The following is a 13,356-nucleotide window of genomic DNA, read 5'->3' as shown; positions in this document are numbered from 1 at the left end:
GTGATGGCCTAATGGTATTATCGCTAGGCTGTTAATCCAGAGACCCAGATAATGTCCTGGGGACCCAGGTTCGAATCACGGCATGGCAGATGGTAAATTTTGAACTCAGTAAAATCTGGAAGTAAACATCTAACGATGACCATGATTCCACTGTCGATTGTTGGGAAAACCTGTCTGGCTCACTCATGTCCTTTATGGAAGGAAACTGCCATCCTTACCTGGTCTGACCTAAATGTGACTCCAGACCCATAGCAATTTCGTTGACTCTTAACAATTAGGGATGGGATAGGCAATAAATGCCCTCATCCTGTGAATGAATTTAAAAATATAATATTTTATAACTTCTCCCAACTTACTTCTTTGAAGACATGTTGCCAATGCCTTCTCCTGAACATTTGGAGTTTGTAGTCCTTATCATTTTGATAATCACTGCAATGCTTTTTAACTTTTATTATCTTCAGCTGATCTATTTTTAACTCTGGTTCAGCTCACTGTCAGTATTTAACTTTTGGTCATCTTGGGTCCATTATCCTTTACAATTTGGCTTTAATCAACATTAATAAATGCAATGTTTGATTTTTTTTTTCAGGATATCTTAAGTGATTCTTACCTATTTAATTAGTTTGTTCACTTCTGTTTAACTTTCTCTTAATGATGCTCCAGTCTTTCCTGAGCTTTCGAAGAATTTACTTAGATCTCGTGGGTTCCATTTCTTTTCATTTCTTGATTACTTTTCAGTGAAGTCCCTACAAAATTATTAATCTTCGGTTTTCTCTCTCCATGTATGTAAGTTCGCATTTCAGATTGACAAATCCTCCTAAGGTCCTAATATATTGGTGAACTCTGTCAGTTCTCACGGGTCTATTGCACTGGAGGCAATTGAATGTAGTTTCAGTAAATCTGGCAAGTTAATTTTGGACTTTCTGCTGCGTGGATGAGGGGCATGCATACTTTGGAATTGTTACCAAGGCAATTTAGTTGGCTTCCAAGCACACAAATCTTCATTGGGCAATTTGGCATTGGTTTGTGTTCTCAACATTCGCCGAACACAAGACTAGTTGAAAAGGCTTATTTTGATTAATTGAACTGCGTAATTAGAAAGTTATCAATTTTAGAATAATGTTTTGATTACTAATGAGAGTTAAATGGAAATTAGTAACCAGTTTTTCATAGCTTAATTTTAGTGCTGATGCATCTCAAAGCAAAGCAGTTATTCTAATCTAATGTACTGATATAAATTACAATATTGCACAAGTTTGGAAAGTTCTAATCTTTAGTCTGATGGCTATTTGTTTAGTGATAGAAGGATTTTTTTAATCAATGTAAAAGTATATATTCAATCTCCACCTAATTGTCAGTTACAGTTTACAATGTTTTTCAGTAAAACAAAAAAAAAAATATTTAAGCTTTTTGAATATGCTATTTAATTTGACTATTGACAGTTGGTCAAAGTAAGTCATTGTTACTAGATCAAAAGTCGTGTTGTGTTTGTGTATTTTTATTTAAAACGTTTGTTGTTTTATACACATCAGAATACAGTACTTTGCAAAACTTACAGTACTTTGTGTGGTTTATTAATGCCCAGAATACAGAAAAAATGCCAAGGTACTTTAGAGGCATAATATGAAATAAAAACACCCCAAAGAAGAAAAGATTAGGAGGGGTGACCAAAATCTTTGGGACTTAAGACTATCCTAAAGATTGTTTCATTCTAGAAAGCTGGTTGGTGATGGGAAGAACTGAAGCCAACCTTATACTCTTCATAATTTTATTTACAGCGTTTCTTATATCTCTTAATCCAACAACTAAGGTTTTATTTTGTGTCTGTTTATATGAATGCCCACCAACTGTAAACATTAAACACAGTTAATACACAATTAACAAAGGAGGTGATGCAGAGTACATGATGAGTAATTGCAAGTCCAGGTGAAAGGTTTAACATTTTCCGAATTTTGGTGTTTTCCACTTTCTTGTATTGTTGCTGGTGACTATCCTGTGATCACATACCGAACAAGATCTTCAGTGGTTTGATTTTTCAGACGGCTCATTTAAGTCTCCTGACATTTAAACAGATGAAACATTACACCACATCCGAATTTGATCCTCAAACACGAACAGGTTTTCAATCTAGAGTTTGAAACATTTAGCTCAATATCTGTTTATGATTGCTGGACTCCACTACTTCATTTGTGTACTGGTTGTTCTTTAATAGTCTAAGTCGCAGACTCGGTAATAGGACTGTAGTTTTACGTCAAAGCAAAATACTCAGAGTGCTGGAAATCTGAAATAGAAACATAAAATGCTGGAAATCTGAAATAGAAACATAAAATGCTTGAAATACTCATCAGGTAGCATTTGTGGCAAGAGAAACAATTGATGTTGAATCATAATGAGCACAGACTATAGAAAATATCATGTTTGGATTGCTTTACATTGTTTCAGCAGTTGGATGCTTTGAAAGTGTCTTTTGTGATTCTGTTTTATACCCAAAACACAGGTTGACTGCAGTCCTCTTTGAGCCAGTCATTAGACTACCATTTTGGATTACAGTGGACATGTTACACAGTAAGCTAACTGCAGACTGATTGCAAGTTAAAATGCTCATTATTGTTAATGTGATAGCAATGTACCTATGGATCCAAACTGATATTATTGAACATAATGCAGTGAAACTGATTTTTATTTTTAAAGAGTTGCTGACATAATATGTAACTTATGGCTTAAAACTCATGCTATGTTGATTTATATTTGATATAAATGTGCATAATTGGTCTTGTTCTGTTTTATATTAGTCAACATCAGATACATCAAATGGACCAGGACAACCAACATCTTTTGGAAATGCCCCTCCCATGATTCCACCACCATTTGTAAGTAATGATGCAAGGTGGTGTTAGCTGCAGGTCTTTTTTTGCCTTTTATAATATTATTGATGAAATATATCAATGCCATTTTCTTAAGATGGGACCGCCTGGTATGCCTCCACCGTTTCCACCTATGGGCATGCCACCTATTGGCCAGAGACCACCAAATATGCCACCTTTGCCACCAGGTATGATGCCACCAATGATTCCTCCAATGGCTGGACCACCAATGGGACAGGTAACTTTTCTTATGGCATAATGAATCAACCTATGGTATGTTATCATTGGTCTACAAATTCAATCATTCGTTTGGATCACGGCCTAAATATAAATCTTCCATTTCTTCTATCTATTTTTTTATTTTGAAGATGCCTGGAATGATGCCTCCCATGATGACAGGAATGATGATGTCTCGTATGCCAACTGCTCCCATACAAGCAAGTGCACCTCCGGTAAAACATCTTTATTTTTGTGGTAATAAAAACAGAGAATGCTGGAAATGCTCAGCATCTGTGCAGAGACAAACAAGACTTAATGTTTCAGGTTGATGATCTTTCGTTTATTTCAGATTTCCAGCACTGTAGTATTTTGCTTTTTTTATTTTTGCGGTGTTTGTTGATATCCTTTATAAATATCGGTAACAAAATGAGTGGTTATTTCTAGTCTCCGTTGAATTACTGTCACTTTCTTAGTTGTTTATCTTTTGAAGAACTCTAAAGCTACTCGTTATAGTGTTCTGTGGAATTGTCACCAACTATAGTATGGCCGTAGATTCATCTGACTCTTTGCAAATGTTCTTTTGCAGAAACAGTACATCTTCAGGGTACGTTTTAAGTGAGCTCGAAAAGATTTGGAACCATTGTTGGCAGTAGGGATGCTTTGTGGCATTGTGAAAATGCTCTGAGTAAAAGCTTCCCGCTAATACCATTTCAGTACTCATACACCTATTATTTCAAGCTCTGCAGTTGAGTCCTCTAGAAATAGCGAATTCTGTTAATGACTGTACAGAGATTTGTGTTCACTGCCAATAAGTGAACCTCTTTTTGCATGGTTTGTGTACCATATGCGGCATAAACTGCATCTTTTCTCTTATATTACATGTGGCATAATTTTGTTTTGAGAATTAATAATTAGAATAAATAAGTTGTAATGAAACAAGCATTGTTTTTTTTAAAAAGTTTCCATTACAGCTTAGGAAGCAAACCTCTACAAAATATTCTTGCTAGTTCTTGTTAAGTAACTGATGATTTGTGGAAAATACTACCAACAGCACTTTAGATGACCTGTTGTTTCCTTTATTTCACCAGCAAAAACAAGCAAAGTCTTGGTGGTACCTAGCCAATATGTGTATACAGTTTTGTACAGTCTTCCCTTAAAATATTTATTTGAAAGCTTTTGGTTTATTTTTCAACTCTAATCTCTGGAAATCCTAAGTTTTTATTTGACAATGGTCTGTTTTATTTGATGTGGCCTGCTACTATGAGCAAGCATCCTGTGCAAAGATACTTCTATACCTGCAAGAAGGGACTGTCCTCTCACTTTGTTTAGCGCACTCTCTCTTTCCTCTTCCCCGGTGAAAGTTTTATCCATCTGTTCCAACACATGGTATCCCCCACCCCAACCATTCCTCCTCTCCCCCCTCCTCCTGCCATGCCTGTATTTCCACCAAGCAAGAGCTTTCTGTGATGTGATACCTGAAATTTATTCCCTATATGCAAAAACTAGAGAACAGCTTCCAGCATTGCACTTCTTAAAAACAAATCAAAGCTTCTCTAGCAGTGGTCACTTTTTCTTTGCTTCTCTTCCTCCTAACTCTTTGCAGTCATTCTCTTTTTCTTGTTTCTTTTGCATTTAACTGTTGGTATTTCTGTTCCATTATATACCTCCCCTCCCATATCTATTTCTTTTTGGCATTGTATGTAATGGAGTATTCTATGAACTGTTCATTATGGATTTATAATACATGTTTTCTTTGAAATTGTAAAGTTGTCATATAGTTAAAACACGTGTGATTGAAATTTAGGGAACAGCAACTGTAACTAGTTGGGTACTGTAAAAGATCATGCTTGAGCCTCAAGCGTTTAAAATCCATATCAACGGCTTAAATAAGCCTACTAAGTATAATGTATCCAACTTGGATGATGCAAAGCTAACAGCAAAATAAGTTGTAAGCACACAGAGGCTGCAAAGGGAAATAGACTGGTTAAATGAGTAAGGAGGACAATATCACGTGGGATGATGCATTTATCCTCACTGGAATAAAAAAATGAAAAAAGTTTCTACTTTTAATGGTATGAGCTGGGAAATAATATGTGGGGTCTGATTCTTCTGGCACATGAATTATTGTGCAGGTACAGCAGTATTTAACAAAGCAGATGACATGCAATGGATGTTAACATAAGACCTGGTATATGACTGCAAATGTAATAGATCCTTGATGACACCGCAACTGATGTTACTGTGTGCAGTTTTGGTCTCCTTCCTTAAGGAAGGATATACTTCACTTGGGAGAAAGAGTTTGATGAAAATTCACTAGAAATTTTCTAATCAGCCTGTTCAGAGATGTTATTGCACACCTCTTGAACTTCTTCCTGGTTCTGAGGTAGGAATTCTACCACCACACTACAAGAGCCCTCAGAAAGTTTACTAGACCAATTTCTTGTCCAGTCACAAGAGATGGAATAAACTAGGTGCATACGCCCTAGAATTTAAGAAGAGGATTTATCTTATTAAAGCACATGCTCTGATTTGATAGGATTGATGCTGGGATGATATTTCCCATTGACTGACTAGTCTAGAACTAGGTGTGAATGCCAGAATAAGGGGACAGCAATCTTGGACTGAAATAAGGTGGAATTTCGTCTCTCCAAAAGTTGTGAATCTTCGGAATTCTCTGCTTCCAGAGGGCTATAGAGGCTCGGTCAGTGGATATATTCAATACCAAGATTGATAGATTTTCGATTCTTAAGGATAAGAGAATAGTGCAGACAGTTGGAGTTATGGTAGATCAGCCATGGCCTTTTGAGTGATGGAGCAGATTCAAAGGACTGGATGGCCTGCTTTTGCTCCTAATTCCTATGCTCATAATTCCTTTTTTTCCTTCAACAGCCAGGGGTTAGCACCACGGTGACAGAAGTAACATCAGGCAAGTGTGCTTACTTGAATATTTTCTTTGCTCTTTTGAGTATTTTTTTAAAGAACAAAAAAATTGTCAAAAGATGGCATTTCATTTCCATTATGTTAGGTAACTCCATGTTATCATATTAACATGTATGCAAGATTTAAATAGAAATACAGCAACCTTTGTTTAAACAAGTGCACTCAATAAACCAGCAAAAATTACTTACCTGAAATACTGCAAGTTTACTGTATTATTGTGATCTCTGATGTTCATGCAGTCAGTTGAGGGTACACACAAGAAGGTTCTATTTAAGGCAAAGTAATTTCTGCTTGAAGTAAAGTACAACAGTGATTGCTTAGTGTGTAATTTTTACATTGATTATGTGGACCTTTTGCTCAAATGCCTTCCCCCCCCCCCCCCCCCCCCCCCCCCCCCGTCCCAAAGGTGCCAGTTAATAAAAGGTTTGCTGTATAGTAAGTATATTCTCAGGATAGATGTTCCCTATTTTCTGAGATAGAATAGATTTTTTAAAAATACATTTATAATAAGCAATTCGTTAGAGCTTTTTTGCTTTTAAAGGTACAAATCCTCACAATCTTTGCTAAAAATTTTAAAAACTTTAAATGTAACAAAGTACTGTTGTATGTTTTAAGGAATTGGTATTATGTTCTAGTTGAGAACAGTTTTATAGCAGCATTGGAAAACAATACTGCTGTAATATTCTTCAGTGCAGGAGATGCGAAATGGAAGACAATTGAGATAATATTTTCAAAATACTTGGTCTGAAAATGCTTTGTTTAGATGCATTGCTTCCTTACACAACGTAGTGTAAAATTGATCTTAAACAAGCCAATGTTTATTCTGATTTTTCGTCACCTTTTTTTTTCCAGCATCCCCAGCCACTATAGTTCAGGTGAGTGGCTACGCATGGCTGCTGTTTTCCTGTAACCTTCTTTAAATTCCTTCTGCTTTTCCCAACCATTGTTTAGTTCATGAAAAAATGTTACACTCTGTCAATACCAATTGTTTTTTCTCATGTCATCTTTCACTTAACCAAGATACCTGCGGTTTGATTAGTATAACTGTCGTAACGTAAAGGGTTTCACTGTTCTGTTCGAAATATGCTTTGGGAAAGCAGTTAATTTTTCCATAATGTGGAAAAATGCATTCACTTAATTTACTGGTATTGTTTTGGAAGCAGTATAAGGCATATATTATTAATCATGTCCATCATACATTTTGAGACACATCAGGCATGTAAATTCCAGCCATTTACTTATTTTAAGCCACTCATTGACTGAAAGACCTGCATCAAAGTAATTAGCTTTTAATTGACCCCAAGAAAACACAGATATTAGATCTTTCGATCTTAGTGATACACATGAGTTTCACAGAACACAGCAGTACACATATACTATTCATTATGGGGCAGTACATGCTTCTAAATTAAAAGCAAAAGAACTGCGGATTAGCGAGTTTTGAGATTTGTAGCTCAGGTTGAGGTTCTGGATGTACGTTTGCTCACTGAGCTGGGAGTTTCATTTCCAAACGTTTCGGCACCTACTAGGTAGCATCTTCAGTGGACCTCAGGCGGAGCACTGTACATGATTTCTGCTTTATATTTATATGTTTGGGTTTCTTTAGGTTGATTTAGATGATTAGATTACTTAGTGTGGAAACAAGCACTTCAGCCCAACAAGTCCACCCGCCGAAGGGCCTGTTTCCACACTGTACGTATGTATAGGGTCTTTCAAGTTCGTTAGAAGCGTTTTAGTGTGTTGGTGGGTTTGTCAAAACACGTCCAGAAAGCCTAGCCACTCTCCCCTACTTCAAAGACATCTCAGAAATGACTGCCAGACTACTCAGACCCCTTGGCATCATGGTAGCCCACAAACCCACTAACACACTAAAACAGCAGCTAATGAACTTGAAAGACCCTATACAGACACAAAGCAAAACTAATGTCATTTACAAAATACCGTGCAAGAACTGCAACAAGCACTATATTGGACAAACAGGCAGAAAACTAGCCACGAGGATACATGAACAAAAACTAGCCACAAAACGACATGACCCTCTCTCACCAGGATCCTTACATACAGATAAGGAAGGACACCACTTCGACTGGGACAACACATCCATCTTAGAACAGGCCAAACAGAGACACACACGAGAATTCCTAGAAGCATGGCATCCCAACCGGAACTCCATCAACAAACACATTGACTTGGACCCCATCTACCACCTCGTGAAAAAAAGAGCAGGAAATGACAACACCAACCCAAAGAAGCCCAAACATATAAATAGAAAGCAGGGATCATGTACAGTGCTTCGTCTGAGGCCCACTGAAGGTGTTACCTAGTAGGGTGACAAACGTCTGGAAATGAAGCTTCCAGCTCTGCGAGCAAACCTATATCCACAACTGCAGATGCTATAAATCAGAAGCAAGAACAGAAATTGCTGAAAAAGCTCAGCAGATCTGACAGCATCTGTGGAGAGAAATTACAGTTAACGTTTCCGATTGAGTACTCTGAGGAAAGATCACTTGACCCAAAATGTTAACTCTGATTTATCTCCACAGATGCTGGCAGACCTAAGACCATAAGACATAGGAGTGGAAGTAAGGCCATTCGGCCCATCAAGTCCACTCCGCCATTCAATCATGGCTGATGCGCATTTCAGCTCCACTTACCAGCGTTCTCCCCGTAGCCCTTAATTCCTCGAGACAACAAGAATCTATCAATCTCGGCCTTGAAGACATTTAGCGTCCCGGCTTCCACTGCACTCCGTGGCAATGAATTCCACAGGCCCACCACTCTCTGGCTGAAGAAATGCCTTCGCATTTCTGTTCTGAAATGACCCCCTCTAATTCTAAGGCTGTGTCCACGGGTCCTAGTCTCCTCGTTTAACTGAAACAATTTCCTAGCATCCACCTTTTCCAAGCCATATATTATTTTGTACGTCTCTATTAAGTCTCCCCTTAATCTTCTAAACTCCAACGAATACAATCCCAGTATCCTCAGCCGTTCCTCATATGTTAGACCTGTCATTCCAGGGATCATCCGTGTGAATCTCCGCTGGACACGTTCCAGTGCCAGTATGTCCTTCCTGAGGTGTGGGGACCAAAACTGGACACAGTACTCCAAATGGGGCCTAACCAGAGCTTTATAAAGTCTTAGTAGTACATCTCTGCTTTTATATTCCAACCCTCTTGAGATAAGAGACAACATTGCATTCGCTTTCTTAATCACGGACTCAACCTGCATGTTTACCTTTAGAGAATCCTGGACTAGCACTCCCAGATCCCTTTGTGCTTTGGCTTTATTAATTTTCTCACCATTTAGAAAGTAGTCTATGCTTTTATTCTTTTTGCCAAAGTGCAAGACCTCGCACTTGCTCACGTTAAATTCCATCAGCCATTTCCTGGACCACTCTCCCAACCTGTCAAGATCCTTCTGCAGCCTCCCCACTTCCTCAGTACTACCTGCCTGTCCACCTAACTTCTTATCATCGGCAAACTTCGCTATAATGCCCCCGGTTCCCTCATCCAAATCGTTAATATATAATGCGAACAGCTGTGGACCCAGCACCAAACCCTGCGGGACACGGCTCGTCACCGGCTGCCATTCTGAAAAAGAACCTTTTATCCCAACTCTCTGCCTTCTGTTAGACAGCCAATCCTCAATCCATCCCAGCAGCTCACCTCGAACACCATGGGCCCTCACCTTGCTCAGCAGCCTCCCGTGTGGCACCTTATCAAAGGCCTTTTGAAAGTCTAGATAGACCACATCCACTGGGTTTCCCTGGTCTAACCTACTTGTTACCTCTTCAAAAAATTCCAACAGGTTTGTCAGGCATGACCTCCCTTTACTAAATCCATGTTGACTTGTTCTAATCAGACTCTGCTCTTCCAAGAATTTAGAAACCTCATCCTTAATGATGGATTCTAGAATTTTACCAACAACCGAGGTTAAGCTGATTGGCCTATAATTTTCCATCTTTTGCCTTGATCCTTTCTTGAACAAGGGGGTTACAACAGCCATCTTCCAATCATCCGGGACCTTTCCTGACTCCAGTGACTCTTGAAAGATCTCAACCAATGCCTCTGCTATTTCCTCAGCCACCTCTCTCAGAACTCTAGGGTGTATCCCATCGGGGCCAGGAGATTTATCAATTTTAAGACTTTTTAACTTTTCTAGCACTATCTCTTTCGTAATGGCAACCATACTCAACTCAGCCCCGTGACACCCTTTAATTTTTGGGATATTACTCATGTCTTCCACTGTGAAGACTGACGCAAAGTACTTGTTAAGTTCTCCTGCTATTTCCTTATCTCCCATCACTTGGCTTCCTGCATCAGTTTGAAGTGGCCCAATGTCTACTTTTGCCTGTCGTTTGTTTCTTATGTACTGAAAGAAACTTTTACTATTATTTCTAATATTACTGGCTAGCCTACCTTCATATTTGATCCTCTCCTTTCTTATTACACTCTTTGTTATCCTCTGTTTGCTTTTGTATCCCTCCCAATCTTCTGATTTCCCACTGTTCTTAGCCACTTTATAGGATCTCTCTTTTTCTTTAATACATTTCCTGACTTCCTTTGTCAGCCAAGGTTGTCTAATCCCTCCCCGGTTAATCTTTCTTTTCTTGGGAATGAACCTCTGTACAGTGTCCTCAATTATACCTACAAACTCCTGCCATTTTTGCTCTACTGTCTTCCCGGTTAGCCTCTGCTTCCAGTCTATTTTAGTCAGTTCCTCTCTCATGCCCTCATAATTACCTTTATTCAACTGTAACACCATTACATCCGATTTTGCCTTCTCCCTTTCAAACTCCAGACTGAACTCTATCATATTATGGTCGCTACTTCCTAAGGGTTCCCTTACTTTAAGATCTTTTATAGAGTCTGGTTCATTGCAAAGCACTAGGTCCAGAATAGCCTGCTCTCTTGTGGGCTCCATGACAAGCTGTTCCAAAAAGCCATCCTGTAAGCATTCCATGAATTCCCTTTCTTTAGATCCACTAACAACATTATTTACCCAGTCCACCTGCATATTGAAGTCTCCCATGATCAATGTAACCTTGCCTTTCTGACATGCCTTCTCTATTTTTCAGCAATTACTGTTTGTTCTATTCTTATAAATTGATGTGTCTGCGAGCATACTACAAGAAATATTTTGTTATTTCAAAAATAGTAATTTACTGATAAAGCTTAAAAGAAATGATAATTTAGCATCTCTTTTGGGTTCCCTATTAATATTTCTTGTCTTAGTACATTCACTGTTGTCTTGTTCATCAAAATGCTTCGAAGATAGCATTTATTAGATGTTGTGTAGTCTTTTTTTTTGTTAATTAGTAATTTTATGCTTTAATATTCCCATCTTAGTTATTTCATTTTTCTACACTACTCAAATATGTGATTCAATATAAGATTGAAACACAGTCTATGAAATATTAGGCTAATTGTGAAACTCAAGATAATTAGTGTAGTACCAAATTTAATATAATTCTTTGCTCTTTATCATTTAAGTTTTACCTTTTAGTGAAAAAAAAGAGATTGAATTTTAGTTTCTAGGTTCACAAATTATGCAATACAGAATATTTTTGAAAGGATCTTTTTATTTTATCGGAAAGCCTAAGGAACTGATGTTTTTCAGGTTACAAATCCTACAGTTTCTAGCGTTCAGCAAATTTCTGCTACTAATGAATCTTCTGGAGAAGAGCAGCCCAAAAAGGTATCCAGCTGTGACATACTTGAATTATCAGTAACTTCACGTTTCCAAATTCCATTTAAAATTTTAATTATGGTTTATTAAAATGCAAATAAATACAAGCTTTTACCTGTTTATTTAAAAATTTGGTTAAATTAATTGAACTACAATTTGGCTTAGAAATTGGATGATGGAAAAAGAACTATAAAGGTATACTTGTACTTAATATAGCCCAAAGCCCTGTCCAGCCAATATGTTACTTTTGAGGTAAATTTGCTGTTTTAGGCAAATGTAGCATAAATGTCACAACAAGTACTAGCTAATCTGTTGTTAGTAAGGTTGATTAAGTATTGACAAAACATCAGAAGAATTCTTCCACATCTTCGACTGATATGACGTCTTTTGTATCATCTGTATGCTGATATTTCCTATGATGCAGTAATCCTGCAACTGAAGTCTCTGAATATGTACTCAAGCCTTGACAGGAAAAGGCCTAAAACTTACAACCAAGCTCATATGTGAATGATACTGTGGAGCCAAGGCTAGTACTGTATATGCAGACTGCTGGTAGTCTTTATTGTTTTGCTTATCTTTGTGCATTAAATATGTTGCTGTTTGGAGCAGCTGCAAAGCTTTCTTTCTTGCTCCATCAGTAGATGCTTTGGTCAAGCTACAAAATTGCAAAATGAGTAATGTAAAGGAATTTGCATTTGTGCTCTTTTGCTAGGTCTTGAAAATGATTTTGAGAGGGTAGGTGCTGTTATTGTAGTATAAAGTCAGTATTGTAGGTAAATGTGAAAACAAAACAGTGGACGTTGAAATTTCAAATGGTAACAACATAGGAGAAATGTTATGCAGGTCAGGCATACCCTGTGAAGAGAGAGACAGTTTGTATTTCAAGTCAATGACCTTGAAAATCCTGATGAAAGGTCAGTAAACTGAAATGTAAATCTATTACTTCTCTGCCCTGCTTCCAGCATTTTCTGTTTCTCTATAAATGTCTGATTTGCAAACTATTGAATCTTTACTTATTTACAGTTTCTCACGTGTAAGTTTCCAATTGCCACAGAATATTGACTTGCTCTAATGATGTATCCTATTAGTGTTTTTTTTCTAAAGTTGTCATTTTATCTAATATCATAATTATCTTCTCAGAAATCTGTTTGGACTGAACACAAATCTCCAGATGGAAGAACCTATTTCTACAATTCTGAGACAAAACAGTCCACGTGGGAGAAGCCCGATGAGCTGAAATCACATGCAGAGGTTTGATGAAATGATTTGAATATATCTAAACAGGAAAATTGGACATTGACATTGGACATTATGAACTTTATCTTCATAATTCTATATAACTTTTCTGAAGATTTTAAATTCTTAAATACAAATAATGCTTTCATGCAAAAAGACTTGATTTAATTAATTGGTTCATGACATGTGGGCATTGCTGGCAAGGTCAGCATTTATTACCCATCCTTAATTGTCCATGAAAGTATGAAGGTAGACTGGTTTTTCTTACATCAAAGTGACTTGTAGGGCACTTAAGACCCAATCATATTGCTGTGGATCAGAGATGACTTACGAGACTTGCTGAGTAAGGATGGCAGGTTTCCTTCCTTGAGGCATAATAGTTAACCTGGTGAGTTTGTATGACAATCTA

The 13,356-nt window shown here is 37.6% G+C and overlaps 1 protein-coding gene across 6 annotated transcripts in view; it reads left to right on the top strand.

Annotated features, from left to right (window-relative positions):
* The window catches only part of prpf40a (PRP40 pre-mRNA processing factor 40 homolog A), a 70,115-nt gene that overhangs the window by 4,308 nt on the left and 52,451 nt on the right, over positions 1-13,356 (top strand). The window contains exons 1-8 of one of the 6 annotated variants that reach the window (XM_043693760.2): positions 2,498-2,565; positions 2,793-2,870; positions 2,962-3,102; positions 3,233-3,316; positions 5,973-6,009; positions 6,876-6,898; positions 11,643-11,720; positions 12,852-12,962. In XM_043693760.2, the coding sequence (XP_043549695.1) occupies positions 2,853-2,870; positions 2,962-3,102; positions 3,233-3,316; positions 5,973-6,009; positions 6,876-6,898; positions 11,643-11,720; positions 12,852-12,962 (492 nt within the window). In that variant the 5' untranslated portion in view covers positions 2,498-2,565; positions 2,793-2,852. Of the gene's footprint in view, positions 1-2,497; positions 2,566-2,792; positions 2,871-2,961; positions 3,103-3,232; positions 3,317-5,972; positions 6,010-6,875; positions 6,899-11,642; positions 11,721-12,851; positions 12,963-13,356 lie in introns of those variants that run through there. The other 5 variants (XM_043693759.2, XM_043693761.2, XM_043693762.2 and 2 more) reach the window with 5 other exon arrangements.

Source organism: Chiloscyllium plagiosum, unplaced genomic scaffold, assembly GCF_037043375.1.
Source record: "Chiloscyllium plagiosum isolate Xiang-an unplaced genomic scaffold, Cpla_swu_hap1 HiC_scaffold_7, whole genome shotgun sequence".
Classification (NCBI taxonomy): Eukaryota; Metazoa; Chordata; class Chondrichthyes; order Orectolobiformes; family Hemiscylliidae; genus Chiloscyllium; species Chiloscyllium plagiosum.
Note: the sequence above shows the minus strand (reverse complement) of the source record. Positions and strands in the feature narration are given on the sequence as shown.